This window comes from Amblyomma americanum, chromosome 10, assembly GCF_052857255.1.
Source record: "Amblyomma americanum isolate KBUSLIRL-KWMA chromosome 10, ASM5285725v1, whole genome shotgun sequence".
In the NCBI taxonomy this organism is placed as follows: domain Eukaryota; kingdom Metazoa; phylum Arthropoda; class Arachnida; order Ixodida; family Ixodidae; genus Amblyomma; species Amblyomma americanum.
This window is the reverse complement of record NC_135506.1, coordinates 86812406-86839694: the sequence shown is the minus strand read 5'-3', so window position 1 is coordinate 86839694 and position 27289 is coordinate 86812406. Positions and strand designations below refer to the sequence as shown.

Here is a 27289-nt window from a genome sequence, read left to right as displayed (position 1 = left end):
TCGCAATGCCTGCATGACTGCCGAGGTTTCCACTGAGTCAAATGCTTTCTCGTAATCAGTAAAGGTTTTATGTAGAGGATGGTTATATTCTGTGCATTTCTCTATCACCTAATTGACAGCGTGAATATGATCTATTGTGGAGTATCCTTTACTAAAGTCTTCCTGATTATTGGGTTGATTAAAGTTTAAGGTTGCCCTGACTCTATTAGCGATTACCTTAGTAAATACCCTGTACGCAACGGACAGTAAGCTGATCGGCCTGTAATTTTCAAGTCCATGGCGTCTCCTTTCGTATGAATTAAGATAATATTAGCCTTCTTCCGAGCTTCTGATGCGGCCGATGTCATAAGACATTGCGTGTACAGCGTGGCTGGTTTTTCTAGCACAATCTCCCCTCCGTGCTTCAACAGATCCGCTGTTACCTGATCCTCATCAGCTGCTTTTCGTCTTTACATTACTCCTTGGGCTTTCTTTACTTCCTCTTTCGTTACTGACGGGCTGACATATTGTTGTTAGCTTTACTGTGTCTCTCAATGAAGTACTGATTACATTGGCTACTGTATAGGTTTGTGTAGAACTGTTCGGCTACTTTATCTTATCTATATTCCTAATGTCATTGCCCTCCTTGTCTCTTAACGCATATATCTGGTTTTTACCTATGCCTAGTTTCCTCTTCGCCGCTTATAGGCTACCTCTGTTCTTTAAAGCGTGCTTTATTCTCTCCATATTAAACTTCCTAATGTCGGCTGCCTTGCGCTTATTTATTTACTTCGATAGCTCTCCTAGTTCTACTTTGTCTGTAGGGTTAGACGCCATCATGCTTTGACGTTTCTTAATCAGATCTTTCGTCTCCTGAGATAGTTTCCCGGTATCCTGTCGAGCCATCCTACCCTCTACTTCTCGCCACACTCTGTAATGATTATCATTTTCTATTTGAACATTAAGGTCGTCTTCCTCAGTTAAAGCTGAATATCTGTTCTGCAGCGAAATCCTGAATTCCTCTACTATGCCTCTTGTCGCTAACTCGTTAATGGGCTTCCACTCCACTATCGTCTTCCGTTTCTTCTTCAAATCTAAAATAATTCGAGACCTCACCTTTATGTGGTCGTTACAAAGATCCTTACCGAGCACCTCCACATCCTGTACAATGTAAGGGTGAGCGCATAGTGTGAAGTATATTTTATTTTTAGTCTCACCATTGGGGCTCTTCAAGGTCCTCTTCCTGCTCTCTCGTTTGTAAAAGAAGGTGTTCATGATACGTAAATTAGTTCTATCTACGAACGCTACTGATAACTCCTGTTTGCTACTCCTGGAGCCTATGCCAAAGTCGCCTACCGCCTGGTCTCCGGCATGCTTCTTTCCGACCTTCGCATTGAAGTTGACGATCAGTACAGTGTACTGTGATCTTACTTTGTTCTTTGCCGATTCCACGCCTTCATAGAAGCTTTCAACGATATCGTGATCATGGCTGGATGTCGGCGCGTAGGCCTGCCTCACCTTCAGCTGTATCTCCAATTGAGTTTAATTACGATAGCTGCCACCCTCTCGTTAATACTATATAGCTCTTCTATGTTGCCAGCTTTGTCCTGATTGATGAGGAATCCCACATCTAGTTCTCGTCTATCCGCTAATCCGCGACTGAACAGTATGGGCCCGCCCTTAAGTACTGTATATGCCTCCCATTTTCTCCTAGCCTCATCAAGCTCTTTTTTCTTATTCGAGAAATGTGCCATGAGGCATAAGTTGAAAAGGAAAGGGGGGGAAGGAATGCACGGGATTGAAAGTTAAAAGGAGTGAAGAACCGTTGCGCTGAGGTAGTCGCAGAGGTTGTTAATGAAACGGTTGTTCATAGTCCACTTCACGTAGTCACTTTCGCGGTTCCACCGCAGGCCCACCTCCCTGAGGAGCCGTTTTCTGATAGCAGCCGTCGCTGGGCACGTCCACAACAAGTGCCGCACATCACAAATGTCCGGTGCAGCGCTACAGTGAGGGCACCTGTCAGGTACTGGCAGATCTTTGACACGCCACCGATGACGGACAGATGGTGTCAGAGCCGCCCCTGCCCGTATCTGGCGCACGGATACCTCCTCTTGCCGAGTAAGACTACGGGGGAGAGGGTGCGAACACGGAGGAATGAGAGCGCGTGTTCGCTGGCGAAGAACTTCGGAATCGGAAAAACATGGGACAGGAACGGATCTGGGGGAAGAGGGGAAGGTGGCGGATCGTCTAATGTATGAAGATGAGTCATAACATCCGCTTGAATGTTATGTGGATCCTGGGCATGGCCGCGAATCCAGTGTATGCGCACAGGACATGGATACTCTGCGCAGAGCACATGAATAGATTGTGGAATCTGGAACGTTCGTCGAACAGCCTTAAGCTGTTTAAGGGCGGCGCGGGAGTCGGTGTAAATATGAACTGCATTGAATGTTGGAACGAGCGGAAGGGAAGCAATGGCATTATAAATGGCTTGAAGTTCCAATGCCAGAGGAGTGCACGTATCCGCAGTATACGTCGCGCGAGCGTTGAGATGCGGATGAGATGGACTATACACAGCAGTAACACCCCTCTCTGCAGAATGTGATGCATCCGTGTATAATATGCACCCTTCAGGCAGATACGCTGCTGATACCGACGGGGAAACAGTGGGGCGATTGTCAGTGAGCTGGCAATAGGACCACGGTGGAAGTGTCTTTAAACGATGAAGTTTGAGAGACTGTTTACGAGCTGTATTTGCCACCCGTTGGTCGATGATTTCACTGAGTGTATTAAGTTGGGCGAACTCCTGTAGCACAGGTATGGGTGTTAAACGAGACAGATATGTTATGACGCCCATAACCTCACGATTGATAGCTTCAAGGGAGTCCCACTGTCTGCGGGTGAGACGTTGAAATGGTGCCTGTTATACTATCCGTGGCTGAAGGATAGAGCGCACAAGCTGGCGGGCCGAATGAGCACGTGCGCCATCAGAGCGCATAGCTATGCGACGAATCAGACCTAGAGTAGCGTGAGCCGATTTACGGGTGGCTGTCAGCCACGGGGTGCCAGTCCCAGATGTATGGAGGAGAAGACCAAGAATACGAACAGTTTCTACCTGAGGAATCAGAGAGTTATGTACCGTAAAATTTAAAGGGGGAGCTTTCCGCAAGGTGGCTTTATTTCCAATTCGAATGAAACATGATTTAGTTGGAGACAGTGTTAGACCCAGAGGTGGGAGGCGAGATGTCAATACATCCAGCGCGTGTTGAAGGACCGACTGATGAATAGACGCAACTGGATGACAGCACCACAAGGTGATATCATCGGCATATGCAAGCACGCGGATAGAAGGGATGGTCTCTAGGGCTCGAACAAGATGAATTAAAGCCACATTAAATAATGTGGGGGCGAGAACGGAGCCCTGCGGCGCTCCTCTATTGGAAGTGAAATTACCAAAAGGCTTTCCGTGGAAACGCACGCTGAAGGTTCGATTTGCTAAAAAGGCGTGAATGGAGAGGAGGAACCGGTGAGGGAGACCAAGAGTTTGAAGGGAGGCAAGAATGGCAGAGTGAAGGATGTTATCATATGCATTTGTTATGTCTGTAGCGATTACGGTTCGTACAAGGTGACTCTGCGGAGAGTGGTCAAGCACGTCAGCAGCCAAAGTAGCAAGGCCGTCCTCCGCTCCAATTTGTGGGCGGAAACCAATTTGGGAATCTGGGTAACAATCATGGGATTCCAGCCACCACGACAAGCGTGCGGCTAAAATGTTTTCGTAAAGCTTGCAGATGGTAGGCGTAAGGGAAATTGGACGAAGGGCCGAGAGAGATACTGGAGGCTGACCTGACTTGGGTATTGGAACCACAATAGAATGCTTCCAGTCTCCCGGCATGACGCCAGAAAGCCACACTTCGTTAAAAGTATCAAGTTGGGTTTGCAAAGCCCTCCCTTGCAAGCTACGGAATTAGGAGTTAGGTATGCCGTCGTGCCCGGGAGTAATAATAGTTTTTAAACGTTCAATGGAGACCAGCAGCTCTGCCATGGTGAGGTCAGAAGTAATCCCATCGGGGGGCTCTGTTACCGATAAGTCAGGTGGAGACGCAGCGGTGCTGTCATGGTTTGGAAAAAATTGACGAGCCGCTTGTTGTGCAAATGTGTCCTCATTCACATTTAGTGCGAGGCGAATGCTCTCTGTGTAATCTGCAGCCTGAGAAGGGCGCTCTATGGCGTGAAACACTCTCCAAAGATGTCGATTGCCCTGCGTAGAGGACAGGCGGGCACACCATGCAGCCCAGCGTTGCCTGCCTAGCCGCTTTGCATAGCGCCCCGCCCGTGCGGTAGCGCGGTGAAGAGTAGGAAGAGCCGAAGGGTCATCGGGGGTGACGAGTAGCGTAAAGATCCGCCTGGCGACGAAGAGCCCACAGATTCAAGAGATCTATGTCCGGGTTTGGGTCGTCTTCATTTACAGTAGTGGTAATAGTGTGAGTAGCGAGAACAGCAGAGAGAGTGGAGTAATTTTAATTTCACGTACCATTTCAGAAGGGTCGTCTGGGAGTCGCGATGCAGCGGAGGGCTCTTAATAAATTTCTACCGCCTCGGGCACTGAAACATCACTACGTTTTTCTTTTCATCTAAACTGTAGACCACGGTTTAATGCGTTGACACTTTAGTGGCCATTTGCCGCAAGTGGCCGTTGTGCGTTTGTCTGAAGCCTGTTTTATGGCAGGCTGCCCACTTGCTCACCGGGTTGTGGACAGGCTGCCCAGGTGTGTGTGTGTGTGTGTGCGTGTGTGTGCATGTGTGTGTGTGCGTGTGTGTGTGCGTGTGCGTGTGTGTGTGTGTTGTATATACACACCTGGCCTGTTTCCCAATTACCACTGCCCACCGGATTGAAAGCAAACTGCCCAGCGTGCAAGGTGGCAGTTATATTAAAGATTGGTCGCCAGAGGTTGCTCGGGAAGTGCAACCTGGGTCTCGCAAGCCCCGCCAACGGGCTTGCTAGATCCGCCGATCACAGGGCCGTGGCGCATCGCCTAACCACTGCAGAACTGCGCCAGGAGCGGTATAAGGACTCCCTGGGATCAATCAATGCGAAGTAGAAAATGACCCATTCCGCATATATGGGCATTAACCAAATATCGCTATCCGAACAACATCCATCCATGAGTAAAGGATCCGAACACCGGAACCAAAGTGAAAACAGAACCCTAGCGAACCTAATTCGCATTTGGTGTAACAGTGCAAATCGACCTTCATTTTTTTTTCCCTCTGTAGAGCTCTTCTTAAACTGTTCGGGTGCCACTTATGAGAAGGGCATAGTTTATTAGAAAAAAGCGACAGTATCCAATAAATGAATTATTCGAAGCCTCGCCTCCTTGGGACTTCTGGCTATGCATAAAACAGCGTGCCCTGGGGCAAGTGCAGGCTTGACTGCATTTTGTCCAGCGGCCCGCACGCATTTCACTTGCCCCTTGCTTTTGTCCCTCGATCTGCAGAAGTTCGAGGACTGCGTGGAACGAGGCGCTGACGGGTGCTCCTTCCAGGAAGGCAAGTCGCATCGATCGCTGATGGTGCCCTACTTCTGCGGCCATGATCCGCGCTGCCTGTAAGTGGTTCAGGCCAGAACATCTTCGTTTGAAAGAATGACAACAAACGGAGGTTGGAGGGAACAGCTTTTTGAACTTCGTTCGCACGTTTTACTCACTACAGGTCACTAAGAAAATATGCTAAAGGATGGTTGTGATGCAATAATGAACACGGAGTGCACGTCCGGTTGAAGTTCTAAAGCGTACGTACTGATGCCCGTAAGGGCGCAAAGGTTATGCGTATTGGGAACCTGCCTGCCCGGGCGACACTGCAGCTCCACTGCGCGCTTAAAAACTTCTCCCGTAAGCCGCCGGGGTCGCAATAAACCTGCCAATACTCTCTGAAGGATTAGAGGTGCGCGTTTGGCTGATAACATTTCTTGCCTATGACGTGTATAGATGTAGCCCAGTTATCTAACGCACACCACATGCAGCTTCGACAGAGCGCGCGAGCTGGTGCCTGTCAGCGCACACATGTGGTGTGAAAAAGCACTACAGGAGCGCCCACAAAACGCTCGCTGCTCTCGCTAGGCTGTGCATTATGGCGCTGCGATCGACACGGCAAGCTTAATCTTGTGTGCCCTATAGTTTCAACGAACCTTGAGATGAATTGTACGGTCATTACAACGCTCAGCGATGGGCGTCATCGATCGGAAAAGAAATCTTTAGCCGCTACGAAAGAAATCGAAATTTAAATGGGCATCAATTTAAATAAATCTGTTCTTTTATCTATAACTAGGAAAAAACTCACATCAGCTTTTCAGCACACGCTTAATAATATTCATTTTGCATCTGTCCTGGAGCATAAGTACCTTGGTGTGACACTAACCTTGATTTCAAATGGGATTCGTACGTTAACATCATCACATCTAATGCACTAAACCAAGTCTTTATTAATAGACGCTTTAAACTATCACCCTCTGAAACAAAATACTAGCATATAAACAAATTTCAGGCCATTCCTAGAGTATGCCAGCAACGTTTGGTTTCCCTTTGCTAACAAGCTCAAGAAAAAATTTCAAGGGGTGCAGATAATAAAAGGCACTAAGATGTGTGTACAATAAACACTCCCTTACAGACTCACCAACGGAATTACTAAAACGTGCAGAACTCCTAACCCTGGAGAGCAGAGCAAAATTTGCAAGACTTAAAATCATGTATCAGCTAATACACAACCAACTAAATGTGTCCGCTACAAAATAAATAACGACCACAAAAACTAGATCGACCCGCCACAACCTCACTCACAAATTAAACGAGTTTCCATTCAGTACTGACATATTCAAATACTCATTTTTTCCTCGAGCAACACGAGAATGGAACAATCTAAACATAGATATTAATAACAGCTCATCATTAGATGCGTTTAGTGCCCTGGTTAGAGATCACCTGTCTGTTTCCCAGTAGTTATTCTCATTCTCCACACTTTCCTATTCTGCCCTGTTTATTTCTATCTTTTTTTTTGTGCCTAGACTGAAATTACAGCGCTAACTACAGTCGATTTTCTTTTTTTGCTTGTCACAATGTTTGCAGCCCATTATTTTTACCTCAACTTGAATTCTAACCGATTTTGAAAAACTTTTGTACCATATGTTATTGTTCAAGTTGTTTTACTTAGCAATATGTGCACTACACCTGGTTGTATTATCCACTGCCCTTTTTGTTACAGTCCCTGATGGGACTTACAGCATCAATAAAAAAATGTGTTCAGGAAGCGTATTATCACCCCGTAAGGGTGGTCGCGGGGAGAAAGTCGGAGCGGTTCCTTTCTTTTTTTTGCTCGACTCTCCTGCCATTAAGCTTACGTTTTCAAACAAAGTGGGACTGTGGGATCTGTAGTTACACAAAAGTATGTAGACGAGCTTAACGAAGACATCTGAAAAGTGAAACATGCCGGTGGTTGCCTAACGTCCACTAATTACAGTCACATGAGTCTCTGCACCATAGGCCGACTTCTGCAAAAGGTGTGGCGCACGAAAGTAGGTCGTGGACTCATCTGCGACAGTGCTCGGATATCGCAACGTGCGCTGAAGCCCTGCAAGTGAGGTGGATGGCACATGCCAATCGCTCGCAGTTGTTTTTTGCCCCTCCGACGACGAATAGATCTGCTCATAACCGACTTGCCAAAATTAGTCGGAGTGTTCAGCTTGAAAAGATTTTATTTATTATGGCGAGAGCTACACTTGGCTACCAGTCAAGCATTTCGCTGTAGTCCGGAGTGGCCTGTTGTGCGCATGCGCCGTTATTTTGGCAACCGGAAAGGAGCAGTAGGTATGGCGTGCGCTTCGCCGCGGCCGCGCGCGCAGTCCACCGTTGGAGCTGTGCGTGGCGTCACGCGGATGAGCAGTTGTGCGCATGCGCCGATGCCATGGTAACCAGAGAGACCCCTCACAGGTGCGCTGCGCGCTTCGTCGCCGCCTTGCCGCCTCGCCACTCTATCATCCGAACCGCGTGTCGCATGCGCATCATTGCGTATAAAAGGCGGAGATGTAATGGGCGGCTGTATCACAATGTTTTACATGGATGCAGAGAACGAGTCCAGCCGCTGCTAAACTGCGGTATAGACAAGAGAAGATCAACTCTTCCGATCCTGAGCTTGTCTCCTGGCAGTTGGCTACTCAACAAAGAGAAGATGAGCGCAAGAAGGCGAAGAAAGGAGCGGAGACCACCGAACAGAGAGAAGAACAGCTTGCCGAACTGAGATTCCAGACTGCTGAAAGCAATAGACGGTGTATACACGCCGAGAGGGAGCCCAATGTTTCTCATTGCTAAACATAGAGTGACCACATTAAGCTCAGCCAGGAAAACGTACCTCTAGCCATGTATATCCTGGCACAGCCGAGCTAAGACACTGCCATTTTTTTTCCCTCTGATGAACGGCGTCTACAATTGTGCACGAGACTTTGGAAGTTTTTTCTCAGCATTTAGAGCTGTTTTCACAAGTTCAGTGAGGCCAGAAACGATTGAAGTCTGCCGTGAACAGAAAAAGGGATCCCTCTTCAAAAACAAGAAATAAAAATCGATGTCGTGTTCTACGGTGTACCTAGGATGTGCTGTCTGGTGCTGTAACTATTGCTTCTCCCACATGGTGGAATGTTTCACTAAAGAACACTGTTGTTGGAGCTGCTTCGAATAATAAAAAAATAATTAATTGTTCACAAATGTGCGTGTTTTTTGAGATTATGCCGAAATTCTTTGAGCGTCAAAGTGTGCGCCGTGTGTTAAGTCTCAATTTTTTAGCCATTCTTGTTATTGTTGTGAAATATGGGGTTGGAAACATAGACACAGAAACTTTCAAATTTTTTATCGATACTTGAGCATAATGCGTGTGTGAAAGGAATAGTTAAGAGAGACCAACTGTATTCATGTATTGTTAAGACAAAATAATCCTGAGACTGGAGCTGGCGTCTCAATTTCTTACCATTCGTGCCGCTGAATATGAAAAAGCTTGCTTCTAATTTTCTGCAGCCGACATGCAAAAGGTTGTAATGAACGTAAATAATTCCAGCTTGCCATTTAATCTAGCATGCGTGCGAGGCAACGTTAATGCGCCCCTGAAGCTCACACTGTTTTCTTCCCCTTACATTCTTTCAAAGGCTGGTCCAGAACTCTTGGGCTCTGGATAGGGCTCGCCAGAACATCGAGCGCCACTTCTCTGTCGTCGGTGTCCTGGAGGACCTCAACCTGACGCTGGCACTACTGGAGTGGCACATTCCGCGCTTCTTCCGAGGGGCGACGGAGCTCTACCGGAAGTCCGGTGCGGAATTTCTGTGAAAGTAATTGTTCTAGCTGAGTTAATTATCTTTGGCCAGGTATTAAACAAGTGTTTTTTTATGTCGGTAGGTACGTTTGCCAAGCTACATGCGCCCTTTAAGTTGCATAAAACGATATAAAGAAGCCGATCTATGGGACATGTACATGGAGCTAATGGGTTTAAAAGAATTGTATGCCAGGAACTTCTCCGGAGTTCATGCACGCCGCTGTGATCGGCGAAATACATCGTAGAAGACAAGCGTGTTCATTAGCTAGTCGCATTAGCTAGTCGGCGAAAATGTATTCCAGTTGGGTCCTTTCTCAGCTTCGTTGTCCCTGTCAAGGCTCACACAGTGTTCGGATTTGAAGGCACGGGCTCCATGCCCAGGCCATGCACCCTATAGAAAGCCGAGCACCAGGCAGAAGAACGGGCGCTTTGTCCCGTATCCTTCCTTGTGTCAGTGTGTGTTCGCGCCTAGTACCTAAGATGAATTGTGACCAACTCGCCCAAGAAGGCGTTTTTTTAGGGTGCTAGTCATTGACGGCAAAGTATCAATCGGAATGGATGCTTTTGAGAATGTAGTACCAGTGGCGATTACGTGATAAGGACGCTCGACGAGTTCGCTTTGATTTTGGAAGTATACAGGAAAAAGTGAAGTCGCTCTGACTCCAGCGTAGAAAATGGCGCAAACATTGACGACGACGACAACAACAACAACAACAACAACAACAACAACAACAACAACAACAACAACAACAACAACAACAACAACAACAACAACAACAACAACAACAACAACAACAACAACAACAACAACAACAACAACAACAACAACAACAACAACAACAACAACAACAACAACAACAATAATAATAATAATAATAATAATAATAATAATAATAATAATAATAATAATAATAATAACTGGTTTTTGGGGAAAGGAAATGGCGCAGTATCTGTCTCATATATCGTTGGACACCTGAACCGCGCCGTAAGGGAAGGGATAAAGGAGGGAGTGAAAGAAGAAAGGAAGAAGAGGTGCCGTAGTGGAGGGCTCCGGAATAATTTCGACCACCTGGGGATCGTTAACGTGCTCTGACATCGCACAGCACACGGGCGCCTTAGCGTTTTTCCTCCATAAAAACGCAGCCGCCGCGGTCGGGTTCGAACCCGGGAACTCCGGATGAGTAGTCGACGACAATGCGCGTAAATTGGTTTACGGAAAATTGGTTTTGGGGGAAAGGAAATGGCGCAGTATGTCTCGTACCTCGGCGGACACCTGAAGCGCGCTGTAAGGGAAGGGATAAAGGAGGGACTGAGAGAAGAAAGGAAGAAAGAGGTGCCGTAGTGGAGGGCTCCGGAATAATTTCGACCATTTGGGGATTTTTAACGTGCACTGACATCGCACAGCACACGGTTGGGTTCGAACTCGGGTGCTCCGGCTCAGTAGACGAGAGCCTTAACCACTGAGCTACAGAGGTGTTATGTCGTAATATTGCAACGTGTATCGCAGGGGTAGTAAACTGACTTTTCCACGAGGAATATCAGGTCCGATTCTTTGGACGCACAACGGATAGAAAACGAGAGCTCGACACGGGTGCTTCCATCAACAGGCTTGTTCCGGCATCTGCTCTTTCTCCCTTGTCTCAGGCCTCGTCATGTCTTTTCCTTTCGTTTGCGTGGTCGCCTAAATAGCTTGCCTCAAATAGACACCGACGGCACTGCATTCAATAGTTTTCTCAGTAAAAACTACAGTTAACCGGTTCTTCCTCCCTAGGTTACCATTTCCTGTAAGCAAAAGAGGCATTTATCTGAGACAATATTGGGTTGATAATCTTCCGGCAAGTCGGTTCAAACTGGTGGCTCGCTTCGAAAAGGACGGGTTGCACGGCTGTGATGCGAATTGACGGTGTGCGCACCTTCTGGAATTCGCGCCCAAAATTCGCTGTTGAGGCATGCAATTAAATTTGGAAAGCGGCTGGTGATAGCGACGCCTGTTTTTTTTTTAATTCCTTTTCTAGATTATAGTCCGCCGCGGTGGTTCGGCTGTTATGGCGCTAGACGCGGGTTCGATCCCGACCGCGGCGGTCAAATTTCGATGGGGGTGAAATTCTAGAGGCCAGTGTTCTGTGCGATGTCAGTGCACGTTAAAGAACCCAAGGTGGTCGAAATTTCCGCAGCCCGTCACTACGGCGTCCTTGATTGCCTGAGTCGCTTTGGGACGTTAAACCCCCCTAAACCCAAACCCTTTCATAGATTATAAGAGCTGCACTTTTAGTAAGAGCGTCCTCTTTGTGATGAGAACGCGGTGCAGTATACCTTTAACAGAAATTCTCCACGAGCCATAGGCATCGGACAAAATCCGTTATACCACCGGTGCTGTAACATCCGGAAAGATATGTCACTATAAGGCACCGAACTGTTCCAGGGTCTGCCAATGTCAGCGGAGGATCACTGCATTTTTAAATAAGTACCTTCATATTATGAAAAACGTTTACATGCTCAGTGTCTTTGCAGTCGACAAACGGCCTACCGTACCTGATGGTGCAGCATTTAAATCAATGTATTGCCTATTTAATAGACAATGAGAAGAAAATACAAATCGGCCGGTATTGGTACATTACGGAGTTCGAATTACGGAGTCTACCGTGGCTGGAAAGGAAATTTTAGACTAGAAAATATACTAAATGAAATATAAATATCGCCGTCGCTCCCCATTTTCACACAAACACAAAGAAAACTGCGATGACGCAAGGTGTTTTTTCGCGCGGGTCTCTGTGGCGAGGTAATTTATCATTCACTTTAAAATGGTAATCGCGGAGTCTGGTTTGTTATTGCTGCGATGGGCTTAAAGTTGAACTCTGGTGGTTTTTTAACATTTTGAGTTGATATTCACATCACATTCTTTGGAGCCCTCGCTCTCCGGTACAAAAATGTTTCCAGAATGCTGAGTGGAATACATCATAAGCGCAGACGCAAGGAAACCGAAACCAAAACTGGCTTTGCCCAAAAAATGTCATCACTGCGTACAATCTTACGACGTAACAGATACTGTCTCAAAACTTGTCGTGTGCGCTTTGATTGGCTAAACTGGCGAATGAGAAGCGACACCTTGTGCCATTATTTGCCTGAAGTGACTAAGAACTGGCGCGAACTTTTGCCTTCAGCAAACGCAGAGCGAATGCCAACGTGCGTGCCTAAAGGTTGTCGCACTTCCAGAGTTGACCGTTGAAATCGCTCTGGTTCAGGCCACGAAATGAAACATATGAATATTAATCTGCACTGCATCAGTACGTCGCCCGGCTGCAAAACTAGGCACAAATGACAAAAAACTGCAGAAAACGCACCGTAAAAGTTTCAGTAAAATCCGCGCAGGTACGAAAAAGCCGGAGCTGCTTTAATTGGGTGGTGGTGAAGAAAATGAGACATTCTTAAATACAATTTCTGATTAATAAAAGCGCGGTTCACCGGAAAACAAGCATTAAAATAGTCAGCATACACAAGCATTTCATATGGGCGAGAGTAAAAACTGAATTGAGGTGCGCTAAGTCTCTATTTATCTTATTTTTGGTAATACTATTCCTGCAGCTTATTTTTGAATGCGTAAATTTTTACGTTACAACAATGTTTTCTTTAAACAAGCTTATCTTGTGGCAACTCCTCAAGCTGAAGCTGTGCAGCAACATCTTAAGGCGATAGCATTAGATGTCCCGTTCGCGAGAAAAGCCAGCGTCCGCCCAGTTGCCACGGGGGCAAGTGGCAGCCTGCCCACCATGGCACTGCGCGTTAGCTCATTGGCCGAGAGGTAGACACCCTCTCGGATAACTGTGGCTGTGTTTTGAAACAGCCGCCTGCTGGGGCAGTTGGGCGTCGATTAACCGCTGCACCATTACGCCACGGGTTGTACCAGGATTTTCCCCGATCTGTGGGTCTACGAGGAAGGAGTACTTGCGGGGAAGGAATCTATAGCATTGTACTCTTAAGGGTGGATTAAGCGTCGTCGAATTGTGTTTGTTGTTTAAGTACCGCAAACAAGACAAGGAAGGCCTATTCAGCCAGGGGTGGCAGTCAGGTGGCCGGCTTACGTTAGGAAGTTTGTGGGGATAAGGGGGCCTCAGCCGGCAAGACACACGGTAAATTGGACGAACCTAGGAGAGGCTTTTTGCGACAGCCGACACAAACGGGATGACAATTATGATTTTGAAGACGCCACAGAAGTTGGATGCCACGGTATGCGGTTAGGGTATTATAATTGTATAAAATTATACTGATTTATAATGGTCATTATGATTGTGCCTGAGGCGAAATTTGGGCGCAGCTCTGTCGGTGTCTCACACTCTGTAAGCTCATTGTTTTGCTTTGCTGGGTCGTCACGCCTGGCAGCAATATTTATTTATTTCGTGATGCTGTAAATCCTACCTGGTATTTTTAGAAGCGTATGTATACTTTGCATTACAGGTATTCACATAAGTATACAAAAGGGTAACTAAAATGTGTTTAAAAATAATGGACCTATGTTAATACCATTGGATAGGGAAGAATGATAACGCATAATCAACTTGTCACACTTTCATATGGTGTACAGCAAAGACAAAGAGAAAGACAAGCACGCGAAATATGAAGATGATAACATCATCCACCATTTCACATGATAACAGATTCCCATAATACATGGTAATTAAGAGTGATAGACACAATAATGATAGCTTCACTTACTCGCTTCAGAGCACAGTTTGGCGAGCAAGTGAACAAATTTGTCAACATTTGGCTGTGGGACAACCGTCTGGGCTAAACCATTCTAGTCACGCACAGCTCGCGGGGAAACGGAAAGCTGCATGTATTATTAGCGCAAAGATATTCTTGGAGTGTGAGGTAATGCTTATGACAGGTTTCTCATAAGTGTTATAGGAAATGTAGGCGCCACAATCCACTTCACTCTTGTCATGCAGGATGAGGCACAAAAATGCCAGTCGGTGCAGTATCGCACGACAGGTTAGTGTATGAAGGCCGATCTCGGACAGCGTATGCGTCGGCAAGTCGGAGCGCCTACATCTCTTATACATAAAACGCGCGGCTTTCCACTGCACAGCCTCGAGGTAGCTATTTGATTTTGGGTGAACGGAAACCACGCCACGTTCGCACATTAAAAGGGAAGACGCATCGTCTTTACCTTAGCGAAAAGCTTGGCTACGGACATGTGCAAAAGTGATCATCTCCCTTTGTCTTCCGCCCTTTCTATCTCTCCCTCCGTTCCCCTTCCCACGTGTAGGGTAGCATACCGGGCGCTGTCTAGTTAACCTCCCTGCCTTTCCGCCTTTCTCTCTCTCTCTCTCTCTCTCTCTCAATGTTCTAGAGTATCGCAGGGCCAGCTTGAGAAACATTAGCCTTCGCATCGCCTTGCTTGCCATGTGGTCTGCATCAGCCGAATTATCCTAGATCTGATCAATGATATGACGATGCCCAAGTACACATACTCAGCAATATTTTTATAGATGTCACTGTCATAGCCGTACGAAAAGCTAAGTTTGGATTTTTTTGTTATTAATATTAAAACGATGTTATCAAGGTTGATGGTAATTAGCCACTTTTGACATCATTGGGCTATGAAAGCCACATCTTTGTTGAGACTAATTTTATCTTGTCGGCTTTGTGCTTCATCACAGAGGACGCAGTCGTCTGCAAATAACTAATCATAGTTATGAGTAGTTATGTCGTTTATGAACAAAAGAGAGAGGACAGGGGCTAAAGCGGAACCCTGGGCTACACCATGCTGAAGGTACAGGCACAGTTTCGGAAGTGTAGGCCCTAACTGAACAAACTGGCGGCGGTGAGTTTACAAAAAAGCTGATCCAACGAAAAATTGGCCTATCCATTAATATGTCTTCTATTAAAGGCCTTTAAAAAGTCTATGTAAATTAGACCTACTCGTGTTTGGTCATTAACTGCTTCCACGAAATCGTGTTTGATAGTAGTTCGATAGCAGTATTAGTTGATGAAGAAGACGACGTGCTGTGCACAGCGTGCGAGAATCTGTAAATTAGTCCAACAGGAGGTTGAAGAATACGACTATGTTCGACACGTTTCACAACTGTTTCACTGTGCAAGGCACCCTGGCCAGTCCAGCACTCTTGGTGTATACCGCTCCAACAGAGAACAACAACAACAACAACGAGGCATGAATGGCTGCTGCGATAGCCTAGTGCTCTCGCCGCGAATTCGAAACCAAGTCGCCGCAATGTTTATTTTTAATTTATTTATTTATTTATTTATTTATTTATTTATGTATTTATTTATTTATTTATTTATTTATTTATTTATTTATTCTTTGGCTCAGTTAGACCGACGGCGGCGACTTGGTTCAACTCACGAACGGGCCCTTAACAGCTGAGCTGTGAAAACCTGGCAGAAAAGCAATAAAAATCAAAAACACGACCACACGAAATTAAGAGACAAGTTCACGCAGTAGGATTACGAAGCGTAAATATGCAATTTCAGGAAAAATTATTGGCAGACGCATTACGCAAAGATGGTGCAAAAGCAGACGCAGAAATGGCAAAAACGCAGTGGCTCGAAAAATGCGCACATGAATCCCGCAGAGCTTCAAAGAGGGTAACTAGGAGAAATTTGCAGATTCGCATAAAACGGTTTGCAGTGGGAAAACAACTACTATGAAAAGAATTCAAGCAAACTCTTAAAATTCTAAATGCCCTCAAAACAGCGCCAATACGAGAATCGATTTCAGGGTGAATCAGTTTGCCACGTAGCTGTTTAGAGTCTTTCACTGCAAAGATCGCACCGCAGATAAGTGATGTAGTTTTTGCCTACGCCATTTGCCACTCGCTACTGTTTGCAGGTGGTAAACTGGAGAGAGCATAATCTCCATTTCCGCTTGTGGGGAGAAGAGGGGAGGGGTCACCGTGAAGAAAAGGCTGCGTCCAGCGTATGGCAGAGAGGCAACTTCAAGGTGGGCGCAGCGTGAGCAACGCGGTGGGTGGCTACCGCGTAAAGTGGAGGGCCAAACTGTCAATCAGCTTTCGCTGATTAATGAGTTCAGGCGGCAACCTTAGCTCTTCAAGCAAGAAGATTTATTTTGAATATTGTGTTCGTCAGTGCAAAAGCAATGACAATTTCGTATCCCACCACAGTACTTTATTGCCATTGCGGGCAACTCTAGCAAAATGTATAATTTAAGTAAATAACATTCTAACGCACTGGTGTCGCATAATGGTAGCTAAGCGCTCTCGTTATTATTTTTTTTAACCTGACTGTGCGTACGTAAATTATGGTGATCATGTAGGTGAAACGATAAGAGCGTTCAAGATCCGTAGATTTAAGGAATATTTAAGAAATTTACATAGATAAGCGAGGTTGCAGGAAATTGTGGGTGACAAAGAGTTGGTTGGAGGTGAGTTGAGCTAGAATAATAGATATACTTGTCTGAAATGAACTTTACGGTCCTGGTTTGAATAGGCTCTTAAGCGTTGAATTCTGAAGCGGAAGTTCGAGGGCACTCAGAACAGGCGAATTCCAGTTGACGTGCCAAATACCTTCAAGGTTATTATTGTTAAGAGGCGGATAGCGCGTTTCCCCCCAAAAGCAAAGGTGACCTTGATGCCTTGATGGAAGTGGTGATAACACAAATAGACTTCGATATGCTGGGTGTGAAATAAAGACAAATGTTCAGAAGACGATGCGTAATAGTTTACAATGTAAAAAGAAGGGAGGTTTACTTCTTTATATTGCCGCGGATCTTTGCAGTGTTTGTTCCTTCTTCTAATCTGCCGCCACGCCACCTTATCGCTTCGTTTGCGAAGCAAGGAGCGACTAGATTTATCTCGATTGATCGCAGCCAGGCAGAGATGATTCTATGTTGTTCCGTAATGTGCTAGTAACTTTACACGCTTTATATCGAAAGTTCGCTATCAGCGTTAAATTGAGCACGACCGACAGCGGCTGACATTCTGTTAGATGACCGCCGATCACGCTTGGCGCTTTGCCGCCGGCGAGTAATTCAGTCCATTGTGGGCGCTAGTCAGCCCAATAAACAGTTTTCTTTTACAATACCATTTTGTCCGTCTTCATCGCTCCTTCGACTGTCTTTACCACTAGGTGACAATATTTTGTTATTAACTGTTATCCTCTTTGTTGGAAATACTCAGAAGGCCAGAAGGCCGCACAGAATTAGAGAAAGGTGCAGTTTCTGCTACATCGTACTGGACTGTGAAGTAGGTAAAATTAAGCTTAGAATCACTTTGGAGGGCAGTAATGAAACAGGAGTGTCAGAGATTGAGACTGTGGAGGAAGGAAGGCGGTTCCATTTAATGCTGGTTCCTGGTATAAACGATTGAATTGCACGTGGTTTTATGGCACATGAACGTAGTGGTTATGATTAATGCGCGATAAGTGAATGGGGTGAAAAGATGTTTTTGGGCTTATTTCAGAAAACGGGGATGAGAGTAATGGCTTCGATATTGACGGTCATGTACATGGGAGGTTTTTTGATAGACTTACTATCGAATAAAGAAACAGTTTGAGGTGCAGTTCTGTATATTGGTAAGAGAAAAAATGGCTAACTTATTGTAAGCATGATGCATTTTGTACAAGGGCATGATATTCTGACACAATTCTGTCGGCGGCTGTGTCGAGGCAGAGACAAAGGCGTTGACTGCAGACAATAGACCGGCGTAAAAATAGGACTTTATTCGGCAAACCTGTGCGCCTGCGAATCAACTGAACTTGCTGGAGGAAAAAACAGCAGGAGCGCTCGGCAGTCATCGACGATAAGAATCACCACTGCTCTCGGCCGCGTTCAATTTAGAGCTGACGTAGAATTTGCGAGATAAGGCGCAGAACGCTCCTACGACTGTTTCAAACAGCGCAGAAGCAGCTGAACACGGCTATAATTATTTATGACAAGTTTGATAGCACTTTGCGTCGTCAAAAACGAGGTGATAAAGCCCCGTGCTGCCGGCTTTGAGCACAAACAAGCATGACACAGCTTTGTGGAAACGTTCAGATGGTCTTGTGGCTTACCGGGATCAGTGGTGTGGCTTATTTTGCAGTGGATGAGACTGTCGTCAACGAACAGCCTAATGATAGAATATGTGACACAGTCAGAATTGTTATTACCACGTAAGAAAAAGCAAGCTTGGGTCCGAGAACCGATCATTATCCAATGGTATCGCGGTACATACAGCGTAGACGTGTAATCATTAGTAGTTACGTGTTGGGTTCAGTTAGTGTTTATTGCGTGCAAATAAGTTTGTGCTAATAGCTAATGTTAGTTTTCTTAAGAGTTGACCGTGAGAGAAGCAATCAAAAGCCTCAGCCATGATGTCCGTCAGAAAGCAAGACATCAGTAAAAGAAGTTGAGTTGCGCAGGAAAAAAAAATATTTCTAGAGCCATGCTGAGTAGTGTTCGGGAAACAGTGGACCTCGAGAAACTCGCTGACACGAAAATAAATTTTATGCTATGAAACCTAACTCTGTAGATGCATCAGGGGCGCTTATTATTAGAGGAATCGATGTCATCTGATTTGAGAGCTGGAACCACCGTTCCCTCCTTCCGATCTTTAGGCATCACAGAAGGCTGTAAACATTTGTTAAAATCGGCAAGAAAATTTTATAACATAAGGATGAATTCTTCCAATTTAAAGTTTGAAAAATTCACATCTAGGCCTCACAGTGACAAAATTTTTGAGGTTTCTTTTCAGTTTGATCTAATTCGGCTTACTAAAGAAAAAAACACCGTCAAATGTAACTTCGAATCATTATGCAGCTTTTTTTAGAACATAGGCTCGTTAAGGGATATGCGGATCAATAAATGACTACTTATCCTTTGCAAAACCTTTGTCACAAAACTAGATTAAGCGCTGTTTTAAGACAATTTTAAAATGTCAGGAGAAATTGGAGCAGTACGCGTTGGATCGTCTTCAGACTGCATAGGATCAAAGTCATGACAAATGTATAAAAACGCTAAGAACTGCGAAGAAGTACGCTCTTAGTAAGACAATCATTCGACCACTCCGCATCAGAAGCTTGGGACTGAAAGAGATCTGCACAGAACTAATTGCCCAAGCAACCCTGCACCATGGGTCTTAACAGCCCGTGCCCATAGACGGACGGGAGATAGCGAGGCAGAATAGGGTCCGTGCACTCGGCCTGCAGATCCAAGAAGTAGCGATATAGCGCCCCCTGCAGGCGTAGTCGTTTTCTACTGAGCTGACGGAGACGTCTCTTCTCGCAGTACCCCGCATTCACTACAGGTATCGGGTCATTTTTTATACACATATTTGAACACAACTTAAGTCTTCAGAGAGCGCTACAAACAATTCGTGTGTGGAAAAAAGCCGTCCATTGTTAATTTTTTTCGTGGCACCCTAACAAAAAGATAATCGTTAGACAAAATTATAACTTCATGAATTTTAATGCCTTTTGCATTTTTGATGCATTCAAACATTAAAAGGCTGCTTTCCTTTACTGTTGCCATTGGTCACCGTAGTCATAAAGGACGCCCGTTTCACGCAACAGCTGCTTTTTCCATTTGTACCTTATTAGACAAAGAGAAAAATACGTTTATAAATAGTTCGTCTTATAGACACCAAATTTTGAAGAGCTCGTTCTCGATTCTGCGGCGGTGGCGTCGTTTATTCATTTATTTACCCACAACGCCACAGTTGTATTACAGAGGGGGGGGGGGGGGGGAGGTTGTACAAAGGAAAAAAATTATTACAAGAGAATTCAGAATGACAATGCAAACACTTCATTGTCAGTAATATTAACAAGAAATAAAGATAAAGTATTCCATTCTCGAAAAGTGAGAAAAAAACGACCTCTTGAACAGCTCCATTCTTGATCTGAATTCGCGCACTTTATGGTTATGATCAACCCGCTCTGATCTGTAGTCTGGATGAAAAATGTACTTCTCCATAGGAATAGCAATCCTGTTGTAGTATATATAATGAAAAAATTTAAGCCTTAGCTTTCTCCTTCTTAGTTCAAGGGGCTCCCATTCTAACTCCCGTTTCATGCCAGACACACTAATGTATTTACTATAATTCCAGAAACATAGCGGGCCGCTATGTTCTGGACTCTAATTTTTTTCTGTCGGTCTTTGTCGGTGGGTCCCATACAGTACGAGCATATTCCAGCGCAGACCTAATATGCGTTTTAACTAGTAAACCCCTAGAGTCTTGCGGAAACATTCTCGTGTAACAGAGCAAAAAACCCAACATTTTCCAATCTTTCTCAGCAGGATAATCAACATGTCGATGCCAACATAGTTTTGAGTTGATGTACACGCCTATATACTTATATTCGAGAACAATTTCCAATAAGTGGCTGTTTATGTTAGAGACGTAATTAGGTAATTTTTTTTTCGTCGTGAAACACATGTGCACTGTTTTTGCAAGTTGGCGGCGTTTTCAGAGAAACACGAAGTATTGTGAACGGGAATAATAGGAGCAAATGTCAGCTGCGCTGCGCCGAGCATTGTTTTACGGATACGTAGCGTCCTCTATGTGCAGCGGAACTAGGCGTCTGCAGTAGGCTGAAATGATACGAACCTGTGCTTGAGCATGGTGTTTTGAGCCTGTACATATCCTGATCATTTTTCTAGTAGCACTAATTAAGTTCAGTACAGGCCACGTGAAGCTCAGAGATCGTCAATATACTTGCTGCTCATTTGGTTTGTTCGCTACAAGGCAAAGGCCAGCCTGCCTGGAGCGCCTGAATTACAATAAATGTAGAAGCAGCGGTACTATCGCAGTTTTTCCGTGCTTCACTTGACCAATACTGAACTTTGATTTCACAGCCAACGCTTACTGTTGGAGCGAAAACCGAAACAACCGCAGAGGAGAAATAAAATAGAAATGATTGATTTGAAAGTAGGCAAATATAATGTGGCGGCCTGTGCAGACCAGCTTCTTCAATGTATTTTTAAGAGATTGATATACGATATGTGACGGTGATATTTATACTGACTGTGTGCCCGTCATTGTTCGGTATTTCTTCCTTTAGTTTTGCAGTTTTTGCACACAAAGCTTGGGTCACACATAGCGCCTTGATGTGGTATTCGCAATCCTCACAAAGAATATTTTGCGATTCTACTGATTGCGTTCGCGTTCATATGTAGCACTTTTATTATCGAGAAAGAAAACCCTTCCTGGAGCGTAGCAGGGCCCAAAACTCTACCACAGCCTCTCGTTCGCACCAGGGACTTGCGCAGTTTTGTTTTCCTGTATGCAGAGCAAAAAAGGAAATTTTCGTGGCAGGCTGTATGGATTGTGCACCAACCGCACTATGAAACAGACAGCACTGATGCTCAAAAACTTAGGTATACCAATGAAGTATTCTGCTTTCGCACAGAGACTTACTCCTGTCGCATATTTTCTGGAGGAAATCATAAGATGAATGGGGCAAAACGCACTTGTGTACAAAACGCACAATTTTATGCCCGCTGGAGGAGGTTTTAAATTCACTAGTGCCCAGCCTAAGCATCAGCAATTGCCTCTGCATATATCCTGAAAATTTTCGAAGTTACAGTAAAGCAAGTAAAAATAGATGGTTCTACCTGATATGCAGAAATCGTTTAGTTTAGTTTATGGGGGTTTAACGTCCCGAAGCGACTCAGGCTATGAGAGACGCCGTAGTGAAGGGCTCCGAAAATTTCGACCACCTGGGGTTCTTTAACGTGCACTGACATCGCACAGTACACGGGGCTCTAGAATTTCACCTCCATCGAAATTCGACCGCCGCGGCCGGGATCGAACCCGCGTCTTTCGGGCCAGCAGCCGAGAGCCATAACCACTCAGCCACCGCGGCGGCCTGATATGCGGAAATAAGATCAGTTTAACGATACACGTTCTTAAATGTACGTTGATTAGAATCTGTAATATATCAGCTCGTATATATATATATACGAGCTGATATATCACTCGCACAGTTTCCGCCCTCGCCGTTAGATGACGTTCTACGTTACACTTGCGGTATTACAGGACGTGCTAAGTCCCCCGCTTTGGACGAGGGTGGCGCTGGTGAACACTCTCAAGGTTCGCTTACACGCAAAACATAAATACCCACGAAAGCAGCAGATTGGACAGCCCTCGCCGTAGCTCAGTTGGTAAGAGCACCGGACGCGATATTCGGAGGTCGTGGGTTCGGATCCCACCGGCGGCATGGTTGTTTTTTCTGCTGGTTTATAAGTAATTTTCTTTAAAACCAACTGATTGGCATTAGAAATTAAAAAAAAAATAGAAAACATTCCCCTATGCACCTTGGTTTCGGTAACTGTTAGCTTCCTTGATATGTTTGTTAAACGAGCCCCTCATTTCATTTCCCTTATCTGCTAATAGCTTAACGGGGGTCTCGGTTCTGGCAGTCTTGATGCCATAGGTAGTATAAGAGGGCACTCGCACAGTTTCCGCCCTCGCCGTTAGATGACGTTCTACGTTACACTTGCGGTATTACAGGACGTGCTACGTCCACCGCTTTGGACGAGGGTGGCGCTGGTGAACACTCTCAAGGTTCGCTTACACGCAAAACATAAATACCCACGAAAGCAGCAGATTGGACAGCCCTCGCCGTAGCTCAGTTGGTAAGAGCACCGGACGCGATATTCGGAGGTCGTGGGTTCGGATCCCACCGGCGGCATGGTTGTTTTTTCTGCTGGTTTATAAGTAATTTTCTTTAAAACCAATTGATTGGCATTAGAAATTCAAAAAAAAAATAGAAAACATTCCCCTATGCACCTTGGTTTCGGTGACTGTTAGCTTCCTTAATATGTTTGTTAAACGAGCCCCTCATTTCATTTCCCTTATCTGCTAATATATATATATATATATATATATATATATATATATATATATATATATATATATATATATATATATATATAAGAAGACCGCACCGCGGTCGAAACGTTGATAAATAAAAGTGTCTCTGTAGAAGTGCCCACTTCTCTTATATATATATATATATATATATATATATATATATATATATATATATATATATATATATATATATATATATATATATATATATATATATATATATATATATATAATTTCTAATAGTATGGTTCAACCTCTTCCGAAACGGATTATGTTCAACTATCGAGAAAAAGTAGAACATTTGTACATGCAACTAAGAACCGCGTATTATAGCTCGAAACCTATAGAATTTCATGCAAGACGCACACTTTAACGCTTACAGAATTGGAGCCTTTTTTTTTTAAAGAAGGAAACGCGCATTTGTGCCCAAATAATTATTTCTTTAAAATTCAAACCTGTTTCCACAGCGAACATTCTGCTGCAGCGTCCTTGAATAAAATGTTAGACCTCGTGGGAAAAAAAAGAAGTGACAGCACTACACAACAGTTCCTATGCGGGCCGTGCAACTTGGCGACTCCAATCTCTTATTGGTCTGAAAAAGCGATTATTATTCCTAGACGCACAGTCGTTCTGCCATTCTGTCAAGCTGGGATTTCAAATGTAGCCGGCATAAATGACTTCCTGAAAACGATGCAACATGCTTCCAGAATATTGTTAAAAAAATCGTTCTCACACGTGAACGCAGTGCCACTGGGTAGTTTTTTTAGCAACCCGTAGGACGCGATAAACTTTTCCACATTAACCATATATATATATATATATATATATATATATATATATATATATATATATATATATATATATATATATATATATATATATATATATATATATATATATATATATATACATATATATATATATATATATATATATATATATATATATATATATGTATATATATATATATATATATATATATATATATATATATATTTTCATGAACGGTCACCGCTTAGGGACAAATGCCGAACCACTGAGGCCAGAGAAGGGGCATGTAGGGGTACTTTTACTTTCGCGCAGAGTCATTTAAATGGATAAGGTTCGCAGCCGCGCAAAATGATTTTATATATTATTGGCGAGAACAGCCTGTTTTCCACTGTCACTGAGTCTTTCCTATTCGCAGGGCTACACAAGAACCGCAACCGTAGTGGACCCAGCCGGGTGGCCCAGTGGGTGCGCGATCTTCTTCATCGCAACCTGAGCCTCGAGTTCGAGCTGTACGACATCGTCCGCCAGCGTCTGCACGCCCAGCGGAGCCTTCTCGGCCATGAGGGGCAGTTAGTCGGTCCCGGAGGTTGACGGCTCAGTGTCTGTATCGTATGGACGTCCGGGCCTGTTGTGAATGACGGGCCAGTAATCGCAGGTGGTGCAGACACGGAAATAATCGTGTTTTTAGACGTGAAGAACTAGCACTGCGCTTTCTCATCAAGCTGCATTTGAGATGACGCTAGAGGAGTCAAAAACTCGTGCAGCGGCCATCTCTCTGCGTCTAGGACAGAAGCCCTGACATGCAACTGTGCGAGTGAGGTCACAATGGCAGCGTTTTGCTGTCGCCAGTGGGAGGAATGTGGCGGCTGCCTCATCCGTCTCAGTTCGCTGAGTGACTTCATTGAAAGAAGGTTCGGCCCGCCGCGGTGGCTCACTGGTCAGGGCAGTTGTCTACTGAGCCGGAGTGCCCGGGTTCGATGGAGGAGAAACGCAAAGGCGCCCATGTGCTGTGCGATGTCAGTGCACGTTAAAGATCCCCAGGTGGTCGAAATTATTCCGGAGCCCTCCACTACGGCACCTCTTTATTCCTTTATTCTCTTAGTCCCTCCTTGGTCCCTTCCATTACGGCGTGGTTCAGGTTTCCGCCGAGATGTGAGACAGGTACTGCGCCTTTTCCTTTCCCCAAAAACCAATTTTTCCGGAGTCGTGAAGTTTACAGAACTTGGCTCGTTGATGCTTGGAGTCCGGGTTAGCCAGTTTTGTAGGACAGCTACACTGGCCTATACCCGTCCAGCATTTCGGGGTGGCCGGAAGATGCCAGTTGTGCGCATGCGCTGCTACCATGCCAACCAGAGAAGAGCAGCAGTGCGGCGTGCGCTTCGCCGTCGCCGCGGCCGCGCGCCCGCTCCATCGTCGGAGCAGCGCGTTACGTCGTTTGGATGAGCAGTTGTGCGCATGCGCCAATAGCATGGTAACCAGAGAGACACCCACAGGTGCGCCGCGCGCTTCGTCGCTGCAAGCCGCACTATTAGCCGAACCGCGCGTCGCATGCGCAGCATTGCCCTACCAAGGGGCATTTGAGGAATAATCATTAAATAAATAAATAAATAAATAAATAAGTAAATAAATAAATAAATAAATAAATAAATAAATAAATAAATAAATAAATAAATGGCTGAGATGCAGTGGGCGGCTGTATAACGCTTGACATGGATGCAGAGAAGGAGAGTCCAGCCGCTGCCAAACGGCGGTATAGACAAGAGAAGATTAACTCTTCCAAAATTGAGACCGCTGCATGCTACTTCACAGATCATCGGGGCAGTCTTCGTCTCTGTCTTGCAAAATGAATAAAAAATGTGCATACCCAATGTCTCTCATTGGTAAACATACAGTGACCGCAACAAGCTTAGCCAGGGAAACGTACCTCTCGCTACGTATATCCTGGCATAGCCGAGCTAAGCCACTGCCATTTTTTATGGTCGCCGAGCTGAGCGGGATGCTGGGAAGATGTTGAATGCGGGCGTCACCTCGAGTATGCCTTGACCGCAACTATCGAGAATCTCGGCCTGATGGACATCGTTGCGTGCGCGGGAATGAACTCAGAGGCTCATATCTCTGCTTCGTCAGAGACAGTACTCGACTCCCACTTGTCAGGATGCCCCTCGTAGAGTTGAAGGCTCTTCGTTCCCCGCGGCCCCACCCGCACTGTTAATGCCTCACAAGTGACGCTGCTGAAGAAACGTGCGCTCATCGTGGGCCCCCCAAGTGTACACTGAATAATCATACGGCCTTCATTGTCTCAAACACAGCACCGGGAAGCGTGATCTCAGCGCCACTGGCCGGCCTCTGCTAACTGAGCAAGTGTCGAAGAATGAAGCAGAGGAAGAGAAGAACGCTTTATTCGCTCACTGGGGACGCCAAACATTTGGATGGATCTGTATTCTCAGGACACACTGCGTGTCCTCTTCTTTCACCTTATTGAAACTGCGAGATATTTGTAGAGAGCACCGCCAAAATCCCAGGAAACATCACCTTTGTGCAGTGTTATGAAAAATATACATAGCTGCGGTGTAAATTTTTACCGACTGAAAAAAATCATAATCAGCGTCACTCGTGTTGAACAACGAATGTGATATTGAAATACATAACGACCTGCTTAGTGGCGAGGGTAAGACGATTTTGAAATTTTCATTCTTAAAAAAATTCATTTGCACTAAGTCTGCTTGTGAGCGGAAATGCGAAAGCCTTTCCCTGTCCTCTTTTTCTCCCTCCGTTCTCCATTCTTCGTTTTTTGTTATCTTTATTTTTATAGTGTTCTTTGTTTTTTATTCTTTTATTTATAAGTTTTCCTGTGTTTTTAATTTTGTCCGATTTTAAGTCTTTTATTTTTATAGCTTTCCTTGTTTTTATTTGTTCCTTAGTTTCTCTTATTTTCAGGTTTATCGTATCTTTTATGTTTATTTTGTTTCTTTTTCAAAATTTTAAATGTTTCTAACTTTATTGTCATTTTATTTCTGTTTGTCTTTATTTTGCTATTTTATTTTTAGTTTTTCCATTTTTATCACTATTTATTTTCACTTATTATTTTTCTTTTATTTTTTGATTTCGTTTGATTGACAGGCGGACCGGACAGGTCTTGCACACACTCGCAGCCAAAAAAAACTTTCGCCTTAAAACAGCGCGAACAAGACAAGGGCGGAAGAAAGGGCGTAAACACAGGCGCTGACTTGCAACTGTAATTTTATTGCCCGGATAACTGTATAGGCGAGCGGCGCAAAAAAAGAAAATAATATGAAAATTAAGCATAAGATGAAGGATATGAGGTAGTCAAAAAAACTTATCACGAAAGTTCCACCTCTTAGATAAAA

At 44.8% G+C, this 27289-nt stretch overlaps 1 protein-coding gene across 2 annotated transcripts in view; it reads left to right on the top strand.

Annotated features, from left to right (window-relative positions):
- Positions 1 to 26442, top strand: part of pip (heparan sulfate 2-O-sulfotransferase pipe) — a 43502-nt gene extending 17060 nt beyond the window's left edge. For both annotated transcript variants that reach the window (XM_077642122.1, XM_077642123.1), the window contains exons 6-8: positions 5475 to 5584; positions 9161 to 9321; positions 24337 to 26442. In XM_077642122.1, coding sequence (XP_077498248.1) covers positions 5475 to 5584; positions 9161 to 9321; positions 24337 to 24512 — 447 coding nt within the window. In that variant the 3' untranslated portion in view covers positions 24513 to 26442. The remainder of the gene's footprint in view (positions 1 to 5474; positions 5585 to 9160; positions 9322 to 24336) is intronic.
- Positions 26443 to 27289: the final 847 nt, after the last annotated feature.